The following is a 12,356-nucleotide window of genomic DNA, read 5'->3' as shown; positions in this document are numbered from 1 at the left end:
TCCCAGCATCATTTGTTATAAAGACAATTCTTTCCCCACTTAATAGTCTTGACATCCTTGCTGAAAGTCAATTAACCATTGATGTATAGGTTTATTTTGGGACTCTCAGTTAAGTTCTATTGGTCTATGTGTCTATTCTTGTGCTAGCAGTACACTGTTTTGATTACTGTAGGTGGCCCTGTAATAATTTTTGGAATTGGGATGTGTGAATCTTCTAACACTGTTCTTTTTGTTCAGCTTTCCTCAAAATAAGACTATCTGAGCTCCCTTGAAAATCCATATGAATTTTATGATCAGTCTATCAGTTTTTGCAAAAAAGATAGTTGGAATTTTGATAGGGATTTCTTTGAATCCATAGACTAATCTGGGGAGTATTGCCATCTGAACAATATTAAGTCTTCTGGGAATGTGGATGTCTTTCAATTTATTTAGGTCTTCTTTAATTTCTTAGAACACTGTTCTGTAGTTATTAGTATGCAAATTTTTTACCTCCTTGGTTAAATTTATTTCTACGTATTTTATTTTTGATGCTACTGTAAATAGAATTGTTTCCTTAATTATAGATTGTTCATTGTTAGTGTATAGAAATACAACTGATTTTTATATGTTCTTGTATCCCGAAATCTTTCTGAACTTGTTTTATTAGGTTTAGTAGTTTTTCTTGGACTCTGTAGGATTTTTAAAAAAATCCTCACCTGAGGATATATTTTTTTATTATTTTTTAGAGGGGGAGGGAGAGAGAAAAAACATAGATTGGTTACCTCCCCTACGCGCCTGGACTAGAGATGGAACCCACAACCTAGGTATGTGCTCTGACCAGGAATCTAACCTGAAGTCTTTTGGTGGGATAATGAATATTCCAACCAACTGAGCCACCCAGCCAGGGCTAGGATTTTTTTATGTATAAGATACTGATGCCTGGCCGGTGTGGCTCAGTGGTTGAGCATCGACCCATGCACCAAGTGGTTGCCAGTTTGATTCCCAGTCAGGGCACATGCCCAGAATGTGGGCCAAATCCCCAGTGTGGGGCATGCAGGAGGCGACCAATTGATGTTCTCTCACATCGATGTTTCTATCTCTCCCCCCCTTCTTCTCTCTCTCTCAAATCAATAAAGAAAAAAAATAAAAAAATAAAAAAAGATACTGATATTTGCAAAAAGAGATAAGTTTACTTTTTCCTTTTCAGTTTGGATGCCCTTTTTTTTTTTTTCCTCTTACCTAATTGCCCTGGCCAGAACTTACAGACAATGTAGACTAGAAGTGGCAAGAGTAAACATCCTTGTCTTGTTCCTCATCTTAGTAAAAAGCTTTGTGTTTTGCCATTGAGTATGTTAGATGTGAGTTTTTTGTTTTCATCCTCACTCGAGGACATTTTTGCATTTATCTTCACATAGAACGGGAGGGAGAGAGAGGAGGAAGAGAGAGAGAGAGAAACTTCAATGTCAGAGAGATACATTGACTGGCTGCCACCCATACAGCCCCATTGGGGCCAGGGACAAACTGCAACCAAGGTACGTGTCCTTAGCGGGAACCGAACCCGGGACTCTCTGGTCCACGGGCTGATGCTCTTACCGCTGAGCCAAACTGGCCAGGGCTAGTTGTGAGTGTTTCATAGATGCTCTTTATCAGGTTGTGAAAGCGTCTTTGTATTCTAAATTGTTGAGTGTTTTTATCATGAAAGGGTGTTAGAATTTGTCAAATGCTTTTTTCTGTCAGTTGAGATGATCATGTTATTTTCCCCCTTTATTCTGTTTACATGGTGATTCTTTTCAATTGATTGATTTTGTATGTTGGACCACCCTTGGCATTCCTGGGATAAATCAATGGTGTCAAGTCCCCTTAATAAGTTGCTGAATTTGGTTTGCTAGTATGTATTTTGTTGAGGATTGTTGTATCTATATTAATAAGGGATAATGGTCTATAGTTTTCTTTTCTTGTGAAATCTTTGTCTTTGGTATCAGGGTAATGCCACTTCGTGGAATGAGTTAGGAAATATTTGTTCTTTTTCTGTTTTTTTTTGAAAAGTTAAGCATTGTTATTTCTTTAAATGTCAGAATTCATTAGTGAAGCCATATGGCTCTTGGCTTTTTATTTTTTTGTTGTTTTTGTTTTAATCTTTACCCAAGGATACTTTTCCATTGATTTTGCAGATAGAGTGGGAGGGAGGAGAGAGAGAGAGAGGGAGAAAGGAAAGAGAATCATCAATGTGAGAGAGACATGTTGACCGGCCTCCCACATGACCCCGACCAGGGCCGGGGATGAACTGCAACTGAGGTATGTGCCCCCAACCAGAATTGAACCCACAACTCTTTGATCCATGGGCTGACACTCCAACCACTGAGCCAAACTGGCCAGGGCTTTTTAAAGATTTTTTAAAAATTGATGTTTAGAGAGAGAGAGAAATATTTATGTGAGAGCGCTACATCAGCTGCCTCCTGCACGCTCCCTACTGGGGATCAAACCAGCAACCTTTCAGTGCATGGGACAATGCTCAACTGGCCAGGGCTCTTTGTCAGTTTTTTAAAATTACTGTTTTAATATCTCTCTTTTTGTTTTGTTTTGTGAGCAATCATCTGATTTATACAAAGATGCAACAAATTTTTGAATGATACAAAATATCATTTTCAAAACAACATCAAAAAGTGAGTGTAGCCCTGGTCTGTTTGGCTTAGCAGTTGGAGTGTCGGCTCACAGACCAAAGAGTTGCATGTTTGATTCTGGTCAAGGCGACATACCTCGGTTGCAGTTCAGTCCCCTACCCTTGTAGGGGTCGTGCAGGAAGCAACCAATCAATGTGTCCCTCATGTCGATGGATGTCTCTTTCTCTCTCTCTCTCTCTCTCTCTCTCTCTCTCTCTCTCTTCCACCCTCCCTCCCTCCCACTCTATCTGAAGATAAATGGGAAAGTGTCCATGAGTGATAATTTTTTTTAAAAAAGTGTTTAACCATACTCAACTTGTAACAAAGCAAATGGGTAAGTGGAGCAATGACTCAGGCTGTACCATGTCTAATAAACTGGCAACAGAAAAAGCTGGTTGAAGGAAAACAGAGGAACTTTGTCTTTAAGTATTAGAACCGAAGGGCTCCATAATCATCTGGCATCCGCTCAATGTTGTACCTATGGTTAGAAATATACATGATGGGAACTCCAGGGATCTTCCTGATTCTTCTTTTAAGGTCCCAGTCAACTGTGGCCACAATGTAACACTTGTGCTGAGTTACTCTCTGTACTAAGCAGTCATCTGCATATGTTCCTTTGTGTGTGCATGGTAATCGTTCAAATCTTGGATTCTTGGTGATCCTTAGAGCCACTCTATATTTCTGCCCCAATTTTTCTATTTCAGCCATGACACAATCAGTTATACAAGGGATACACTTGGCATAGAGACAGTCCATCATTGACTGCACTAAGTCCAGTTTGGCCTTAATGGAAAAGTTGATAAAGTTGATATCAACCAGGATGTGGTAAGGTGGGCCCAGCTGTGTGTTATATTGGAAGAATAAGCAGGAGGGGGGTTGGGGGACTTCTCTTTCTTTGAGTGCACTGGGATCTTTCTTTTCTTTCTTTTTAGGTTTTAGTCTATCCTTTTCTTTAAGCCTCTGGTCTCTGAGACTAAGCATTCGCTTCATGGTCGCATACTTCCTTGTTTTCTTTTGTTTCGCCATGTCCACGCCACACTCAAGTTTCTCTGTTTTAATCTCTTGATTGTTACAGGTCCATCAGATTTTTTTTTACTTCTTGTTGAGTCAGTTTTGTCATTTATTTCTAAGAATTTGTCCATTGCATCTGTGTTACTACTGGTTGGCATACACTTGTTTATAATATTCTTTTTTAATTCATTTTATTTCTGTAAAGTCAGTAGTGATGTGTCCCCACTCTGATTCTTGATTTTAGTAAATTGAGTCTTTCTTTTATTTCTTGGTCGGTCTAGCTAATGATTTGTCATTAGTGTTAATCTTTTCAAAGAAGATTTGGTTTTGCTGATTTTTCTTTAATTTCTACTTTATTTATTTATTTATTTATTTATTTATTTATTTATTTATTTATTTTTTATCCTCACCTGAGAACATTTTTATTTTCCATTCTTTGTTCAGACAGAGTGGGAGGGAGAGAGAGAGAAACATCGATGTGAAAGGGACACATCGAGTGGCTGCCACCTGCACGACCAACCAGGGCTGGGGACAAACTGCAACCGAGGTACATGCCCTTAGCAGGAACCGAACCCGGGTCTCTCTGGACCACAGGCCAACGCTCTAACCACTGAGCCAAACAGGCCAGGGCTAATTTCTACTCTTTAAAATCTCTGTCCTATCTTTATTACAGTCAAACCTCAGTTCTTGAATATCTCCCATCTTGAACAATTTGCTTCTCAGCCCAGCAACTCTTTCATGCGGATACCTATATGAGCATGCACACATTTCTTAGGCAACAAACAAGAGAGAATGAGCAAGTATGAGTCAGTTTACTGCTAAACTTCACATTAACATCTCAGGAAATTATGCTGTGAATATTTTCTTTTTTTTTTTTTGCTTTTGTTACTTATTAAATTTTCATTTTTTACTGTGTACTTCATTTTCTTTTTGTTAAATTTTCATTTATATTTTATGTCCTTTTTATTTTTAAATGTTTATAGATTCACCAGTATATTAGATATGTACTGTACACAAGAAAGGTTAAAACGGAATCATTTGGGGGTCTGGAATGGGTTAATTCATTTTACATTATTTCTAATGGGAAAAACATTATTTGGTTTTTCAACAGCCTTCCAGAATGAATTAAGTTAGAAAACCAAGGTTTCACAGTATTTTCTTCTTTTTTTAAAAAAAAAAGTTTTGTATTTAGTTTCTTCTTTTTCTAGTTTCTTAGAGTAGATGGTTAAGTTATTGATTTGTGATATTCTAACTTAAAATAGGTATTTACAATTATAAATTTACTTCTGAGCACTGCCTTTGCTTCATTCAGTACGTAAGTTTTGATATGTTGTGAGGTGTTTTTTTCCATCTCAATGTATTTTCTAATTTTCATTGTGATTACTTCTTTGGCTCATTGGTTAAGAATATGTTTTTTAATTTCAACATATTTGTGAATTTTCCTGTTAATTTTAATTTCATTACATAATTGTTGGAGAAGATACTTAGTATGATTTACAGCTTTTTAATTTATTGAGACTTATTTTGTGACATAACATATAGTCTATCCTGGGGAATGGTCCATGTGTACTTGATAAGAATGTATATTCTGCTCTCGTTGAGTAGAGTGATCTGTGTATGTTTGTTAAATTTAATTAATTTATAGTGTTGTTCAAATGTTCTGTTTTCTTTTTATCTTTTACATAGTTGTTTCATCTATTATTGAAAGTGGGATATTGACATCTACAACTATTGTTGAGCATTTCTTCCTTCAATTCCGTCATTGTTTGCTTCATGTATTTTGGAGGTCTGTTGTTGGGTGCATATATATATTTTAATTGTTAAATCTTCATAATAAATGAACTCTTTTTATCATATAATATTCTTCTTTTTCTGTTGTAACATTTTATGTTAACACCTGTTTTGTCTAATTGAGTATTTCCACTCAATTTCTCTCACTTTCTACCTCTTTGTGTCCGTAGATCTAATGTTAGTCTATGGTATAGACAGAGTATAGTTAGATCATGTTTCTTTTATCCATTTTCCCCATCTTGGTCTTTTAATTGGAAAGATAATCCATTTATATTTAATGTAATTACTGATGAGAAGTATCTTTGCCATTTTGCTATTTGTTTGTTTTTATGTCTTATGTCAACTTTGTTCTTTAAGTCCTCCATCACTGTCTTTTGTGTTATATATTTTCTAGTGTATAATATTGATTTTTTTTTCATTTCTCTAAGTTATTTTCTTAGTGTTTGCCTAGGGGATATATAATTAACATCTTATAAGAATCTATTTCAAATTAATAACTTAGTTTCAGTAGTATACAAAGTACTTTGCTCTTAATGTCTGTTCTCCTACTTTATGTTGTTATTGTCACAAATTACAACTTTACACATTAATATGCCTATCCACACAGATTTATTTATTTATACCTTCTTTTTTCTGTTGATCTTCATTCGAGGATATTTTTTCATTGATTTTTAGATAGGGAGGGAAGAAGGGAGGAACAGAAAGAAACATCAATGTTAGAGAGACACATCAGTTGGTTGCCTCCTGCATGATTCCAACTGGGGCTGGGGATTGAACCTGCAACCTAAGTATTGCATGTGCCTTTGACTGGGAATCAAACCCTCCACCCTTCAGTCCACGGATCAACACTCTAACCACTGAGCCAAACCGGCCAGGGGTCAACATAAATTTATAATTTTTGTTGTATATAGTTGTCTTTTAAATCATATAGGAAAAAAAGGAGTTACAAACCAAAATACAACCTTCTTCCCTTTTTTTCCTTTCTCATACACTTTATAATATGGTGCTTCTATTGTGCTTTCAGATACTATTCTAAACATTTTGCAAATATTTATCTAATAATCTAAAACTTTTGAGATCAAAATAATTTTAAAAAATTTTTTTCTTTATTGATTTTTAGAGGGAGAGAGAGAGAGAGACATGGATGAGAGAACATCGATTGGCCACCTCCTGCATGACCCCCACTGGGGATTGGGCCCACAACCTGGGCATGTTCCCTGACTGGGAACTGAACCTGCGACCTCTTGGTACATGGGTAAACACTTCACTACTGAGCCACGCCAGCTGGGCGAGATCAAAACAATTTTATAGCCAAGGAAGATGAGCCATAAAGAAGATAAGTAAGTTGCTCAAAGCCATAGAACTATGAAAAGGCAATGACAGAAATTTGAACCCAAGTAGTCTGGCTCCGGAATATCCATGCTCTTGAGGAAAGAAAGGAGGGAGGGAGGAAGGAAGGGAGGGAGATAGGAAGATAGATTCCAAAATGGTGACAGACTGAATGGAAGCTACACATGCTGTCTCCCAAGACCAAACTGGAATTACAAGTAAAACACAAAACACAGACAAATCAACGGGGAAAAGCGACAGAACAGCAGCATGCGAGGACCATATAACCAGGGACACTGACTCGATCCTAGTAGGATTGCCAAGGCGTGAGGGGCTGGGAGCCCACGCTCGGCAGCTCGGCAGCTGCCTTAGCTGTGAGCAGCCCCTCGGGTTAAACTCCCAAGCGGCTCCACAGCGCAAAGCCGGGACAGAGGCTAAAATAACCACAGCCACTGACCTTGGGTTCTGGCAGAGGGAGGGAAGACTGGACTGGAACTGTGTGGGGATGCTCGGGATTTGGAGGGCGCTCAGAGCTTTTGCTGAGTTGCAGCCACGCAGGACAGTGGCCATATTGCTCCTTCCCAGAGCTCTGAGGAGAGGCAGCAGCCCCTCCCTCGGAGATTCAACTCCACCTGGTGGCCATTGAAATGCAAATTGAGGCTTACTAACCAGCATCTGCTCCTCCCTTGGGAAATCCCCTTATGCGGAGCACCTGAGGGAGTTTTTCAATCAACTAACAACCCAAAACTCTTCAAGTAACCTGGACTGCTAGCATTCAGGCAAAAAGTTAGAAAATAACAGCATCATTCCTGGGCTAGCAACTGTAACCAGGAAAGTAAGACTTGACAGTGATGTTTAACAAGGGTTCTCCCTCGCTCATCTAAACCCAGGAGAGGGAGCCACAAACAGCAGAACACCAATACCCACAGAGAAAACTTGGCAGGCTCCAAAGCCCATTGTGATAGCCAGAATGGTGAAACACAGAAACAAAAGCCAAATGAAAGAACAAGAGACCTCCACCGAAGATGATATCAATGTGGAGCAGTTAGGCAAGTTAACCGAGCTAGAATTCAGAGCTATGATCTTGAGGAAGCTGAACAGCATGAGTAAGGACATAGAGATGCTGAAAATAAACCAGTTGGAAATTAAAAACCACCAAGAAGAGATCAAGAGTGACATATCAGAAATAAAGAGCACATTGGAAGGTCTAAAGAGCAGAGTAGAGGAAGCTGAGGACCGGATCAGCGAATTAGAAGACAGGGTAGAAAAAAATCAACCAATCAGAAAACCAAAAGGAAAAAATTAAAAAACAGGAAGACAGCTTAAGAGACTGTGGGACAACTGGAAATGTAATAATATTCACATCATAGGAGTCCCCGAAGAAGAAGAAAATGAACAAGGGTTAGAGAATATATTCAAAGAAATAGTGACTGAAAACTCACCTAATTTGGTGAAGGAAGAAGGCATTCAACTTCAAGAAGCACAGAGAGCCCCAAGTAAGAAGAACCCAAACAGGACCACACCAAGACACATAGTAATTAAAATGCCAAAAATTAAAGACAAAGAGAGAATCCTAAAAGCAGCAAGAGATAAGCAACAGGTTACCTACAAAGGAACCCCCCATAAGGCTTTCAGCTGACTTCTCAACAGCAACACTACAGGCCAGAAGGGAATGGCATGAGGTAATCAAGGTCATGAAAAACAAGGATCTGAATCCAAGACTACTCTACCCAGCAAGGCTATCATTCAAAATAGAAGGTCAAATAAAGAGCTTCCCAGACAGCAAAAAAGCTAAGGGAATACATTAGCACCAAACCAGCACTACTAGAAATGTTAAAAGGACTGCTGTAATTAGCAGGAGAAATAGGAAGAAAAACATAACCAAACTAAACAAAAATGGCAATAAATAAATACATATCAATAATCACCTAATGGACTGAATGATCCAATAAAAAGACACAGAGTAGCTGATTGGATAAGAAAGCATGACTCATCTATATGTTGTTTCCAAGAGACCCACCTCACAACAAAAGACTCACATAGGTTGAAAGTGAAGGGATGGAAAAAAATTTTCCAAGCAAATGTTAAGCAAAAAAAAGCTGGGGTAGCAATATTCATAACTGATCAAATAGATTTCAAAATGAAGACCATAACTAGAGACAAAGAAGGCCACTACATAATATTGAAAGGATCTATCCAACAGGAAGATATAACCTTGATAAACATATATGCACCCAATATAGGAGCACCAAAATATATTAAAAATTTTCTGGAGGACTTTAAAGGAGAAATCGACAGCAATACAATCATAGCAGGGGACTTCAACACCCCATTGACACCACTGGATAGATCCTCTAGACAAAAAATTAGCAAGGAAACAGAGACTCTAAATGAAGCACTAGACCAAATGGATTTAATAGATATTTACAGAGAATTACACTCCAAAACTACAGAATTCACATTCTTCTCAAGTGCACATGGGACATTCTCAAAGATAGACAACATGATATAACGCAAACTAAATCTCTACAAGTTCAAGAAGATTGAAATCATATCAAGTATCTTCTCAGATTACAGTGGCATGAAACTAGAAATCAATTGCAACAAAAACATGCAAAGACATTTGAACACATGGAGGCTAAATAGCATATTATTAAACAATGAATGGGTGACCGAGGAGATCAAGGAAGAAATTAAAGACTTCCTGGAAACCAGTGAAAATGACACACAACAACACAAAATCTTGGGATGCAGCAAAAGCAGTTCTGAGAGGGAAGTTCATAGCACTACACGCCTACCTCAAGAAACAAGAAAAATTTCTAATTGACTGTCTAACCTTACAACTTAAAGAATTAGAAAGCAAACAAAAAGAAAACCCCAGAGCAAGTAGAAGGAAGGAAATAGTAAAGATCAGAGCAGAAATAAATGACATAGAGTCCAAAAAAACAATTCAAAGGATCAATGAAACAAAGAGCTGGTTTTTCAAAAAGATAAGATTGATGGAACCTTAGCTAGACTCACCAAGAAACAGAGAGAGAGAACCCAAATACACAAAATCAGAAATGAAAGACAAGTAATAACTGACACCACAGAAATATAAAAGATCGTTAATAGCTACTATGAACAATTATATGGCAACAAATTTGACAATCTAAGTGAAATGGACAAGTTTCTAGAAACACACAGTCTCCCAAAACTGGACCGGGAAGAGATAGAAAACTTGAACAGACCAATAACAACTAAAGAAATTGAAGAGGTAATCAAGACTCTCCCAGCAAACAAAAGCCCAGGCCCAGATGGCTTCACGGGGGACTTTTACTGAACATTCAAAGAAGAACTAACACCCATTCTCCTCAAACTATTTCAAAAAATTCAAGAAGGAAGACTTCCAAACTCGTTTTATGAGACCAGCATAATTCTAATTCCAAAACCAGAAAAAGACACTACAAAGAAAGAAAACTACAGGCCAATATCCCTGATGAACATAGACGCCAAAATCCTGAACAAAATACTAGCAAATCAGATCCAGCAATACATCAAAAATATTTACCATGACCAAGAGGGATTCATCCCAGGGATGCAATATTAGCAAATCAATAAATGTGATACATCATAAACAAAATGAAGAATTAAAACCACATGATCATATCAATAGACACTGAAAAAGCATTCGACAAAATCCAGCATCCATTTCTGATAAAAACGCTCAGCAATGTGGGAATAGAGGGATCACATCTCGACATAATAAAGGCCATATATGAAAGACCAACATCATACTCAATGGGCAGAAACTAAAAGTATTCTCTTAAGAACAGGAACAAGACAGGGATGTCCACTTTCGCCACTCTTATTTAACATAGTACTGGAAGTCTTAGCCAAGCAATCAGACATGAAGAAAAAATAAAAGGGATCCAAATTGGAAAGGAGGAAGTGACACTGTTATTATTTGCAGATGACATGATATTATACATAGATAACCTTAAAGACTCCATCAAAAACCTACTAGACTTAAAAAAAGAATTTGGCAAAGTATCAGGATACAAAATTAATGTCAAGAAATCGACGGCATTCTTATACACCAATGATGAACTCACAGAAAGAGAAACTGAAAAAACAATCCCATTTACCATCATGGCAAAAAAATTAAGATACCTAGGAGTAAACTTAACCAAAGAAGTAAAGGACCTATTTGCAGAAAACTACAGGACATTGAATAAAGAAATAGAGGAAGATATACAAAAGTGGAAGCACATACCTTGTTCATGGATTGGAAGAATTAACATCATTAAAATATCCATATTACCCAAAGCAATCTATAGATTCAATGCAAACCCCATCAAAACACAAATGACATATTTCACAGAACTAGAACAAATACTTCAAAAGTTCATATGGAACCAAAAACACCCCAAATAGCCACAGCAATTTTGAAAAAGAAGGACAAAGTAGGTGGGATCACTATACCAGATATCAGGTCATACTACAAAGCGACTGTAATCAAAACAGCCTGGTACTGGCACAAGAACAGGCATATAGACCAGTGGAACAGAATAGAGAACCCAGAAATGGACCCAAGGCAATATGCTCAATTAACATTTGACAAAGGTGCCAAGAGCATGCAATGGAGTAAGGACAGCCTCTTTAATAAATGGTGTTGGGAAAATTGAACAGCTACATGCAAAAAAATGAAACTAGACCATCAACTTACACCATACACAAAAGTAAACTCAAAATGTTTAAATGACTTAAATGTGACCCATGAATCCATAAAAATCCTAGAAGAAAATGTAGGCAACAAAATTTCGGACATCATATGCAGCAGAATTTTCACTGATACATCACCTAAGGCAACAGAAACAAAGGAAAAAATGAACACGTGGGACTACATCAAACTAAAAAGCTTCTGCAGAGCAAAAGAAACAACCATCAAAATGGAAAGGCAACCCACTGTATGGGAGAACATCATTGCGAATGATACATCACATAAGGGGTTAATTTCCAAAATACATAGAGTACTCATACAACTCAACAAAAGGAAGACAAAGAACCCAATTAAAAATTGGGCAGAGGAGCTGAATAGACACCTTTCCAAACAGGACATACAAATGGCCAAGAGACATATGAAGAAATGCTCAACATCACTAATCATCAGAGAGATAGATGCAAATTAAAACAACAGTGAGGTATCACCTCACACCTGTCAGAATGGTTGCCATCAACAAATCATCAAACAAGTGTTGGTAAGGGTGTGGAGAAAAGGGGACTCTAGTGCACTGCTGGTGGAAATGCAGACTGGTGCAGCCACTATGGAAAACAATACAGTGTTAACTCAAAAAATTAAAAATTGAACTTCCATTTGATCCAGTGATCCCGCTTCTAGGAATATACCCTAAGAAGCCTGAAACACCAATCAGAAAGAGTATATGTACCCCCATGTTTGTAGCAGCACTATTTACAATAGCTAAGATCTGGAAACAGCCCAAGTGTCCATCAGTAGACGAATAGATAAAAAAGCAGTGGTACATATACACAATGGAGTACTATGCAGCTGTAAGAAAGATCTCTTATCCTTTGAGACGACAGGTA

At 37.6% G+C, this 12,356-nt stretch overlaps 2 protein-coding genes across 2 annotated transcripts in view; one reads left to right on the top strand and one right to left on the bottom strand.

Annotated features, from left to right (window-relative positions):
• The window catches only part of LCOR (ligand dependent nuclear receptor corepressor), a 143,267-nt gene that overhangs the window by 45,457 nt on the left and 85,454 nt on the right, over positions 1-12,356 (top strand). The window lies entirely within an intron of this gene.
• Positions 3,004-3,673, bottom strand: LOC118632473 (rRNA-processing protein FCF1 homolog). Its single transcript, XM_036265618.1, has one exon. The coding sequence runs from the start codon at positions 3,663-3,665 to the stop codon at positions 3,069-3,071; it is 597 nt and encodes a 198-aa protein (XP_036121511.1). The 5' UTR covers positions 3,666-3,673; the 3' UTR covers positions 3,004-3,068.

Source organism: Molossus molossus, unplaced genomic scaffold, assembly GCF_014108415.1.
Source record: "Molossus molossus isolate mMolMol1 unplaced genomic scaffold, mMolMol1.p scaffold_m16_p_17, whole genome shotgun sequence".
NCBI classification, from domain to species: domain Eukaryota; kingdom Metazoa; phylum Chordata; class Mammalia; order Chiroptera; family Molossidae; genus Molossus; species Molossus molossus.
Note: the sequence above shows the minus strand (reverse complement) of the source record. Positions and strands in the feature narration are given on the sequence as shown.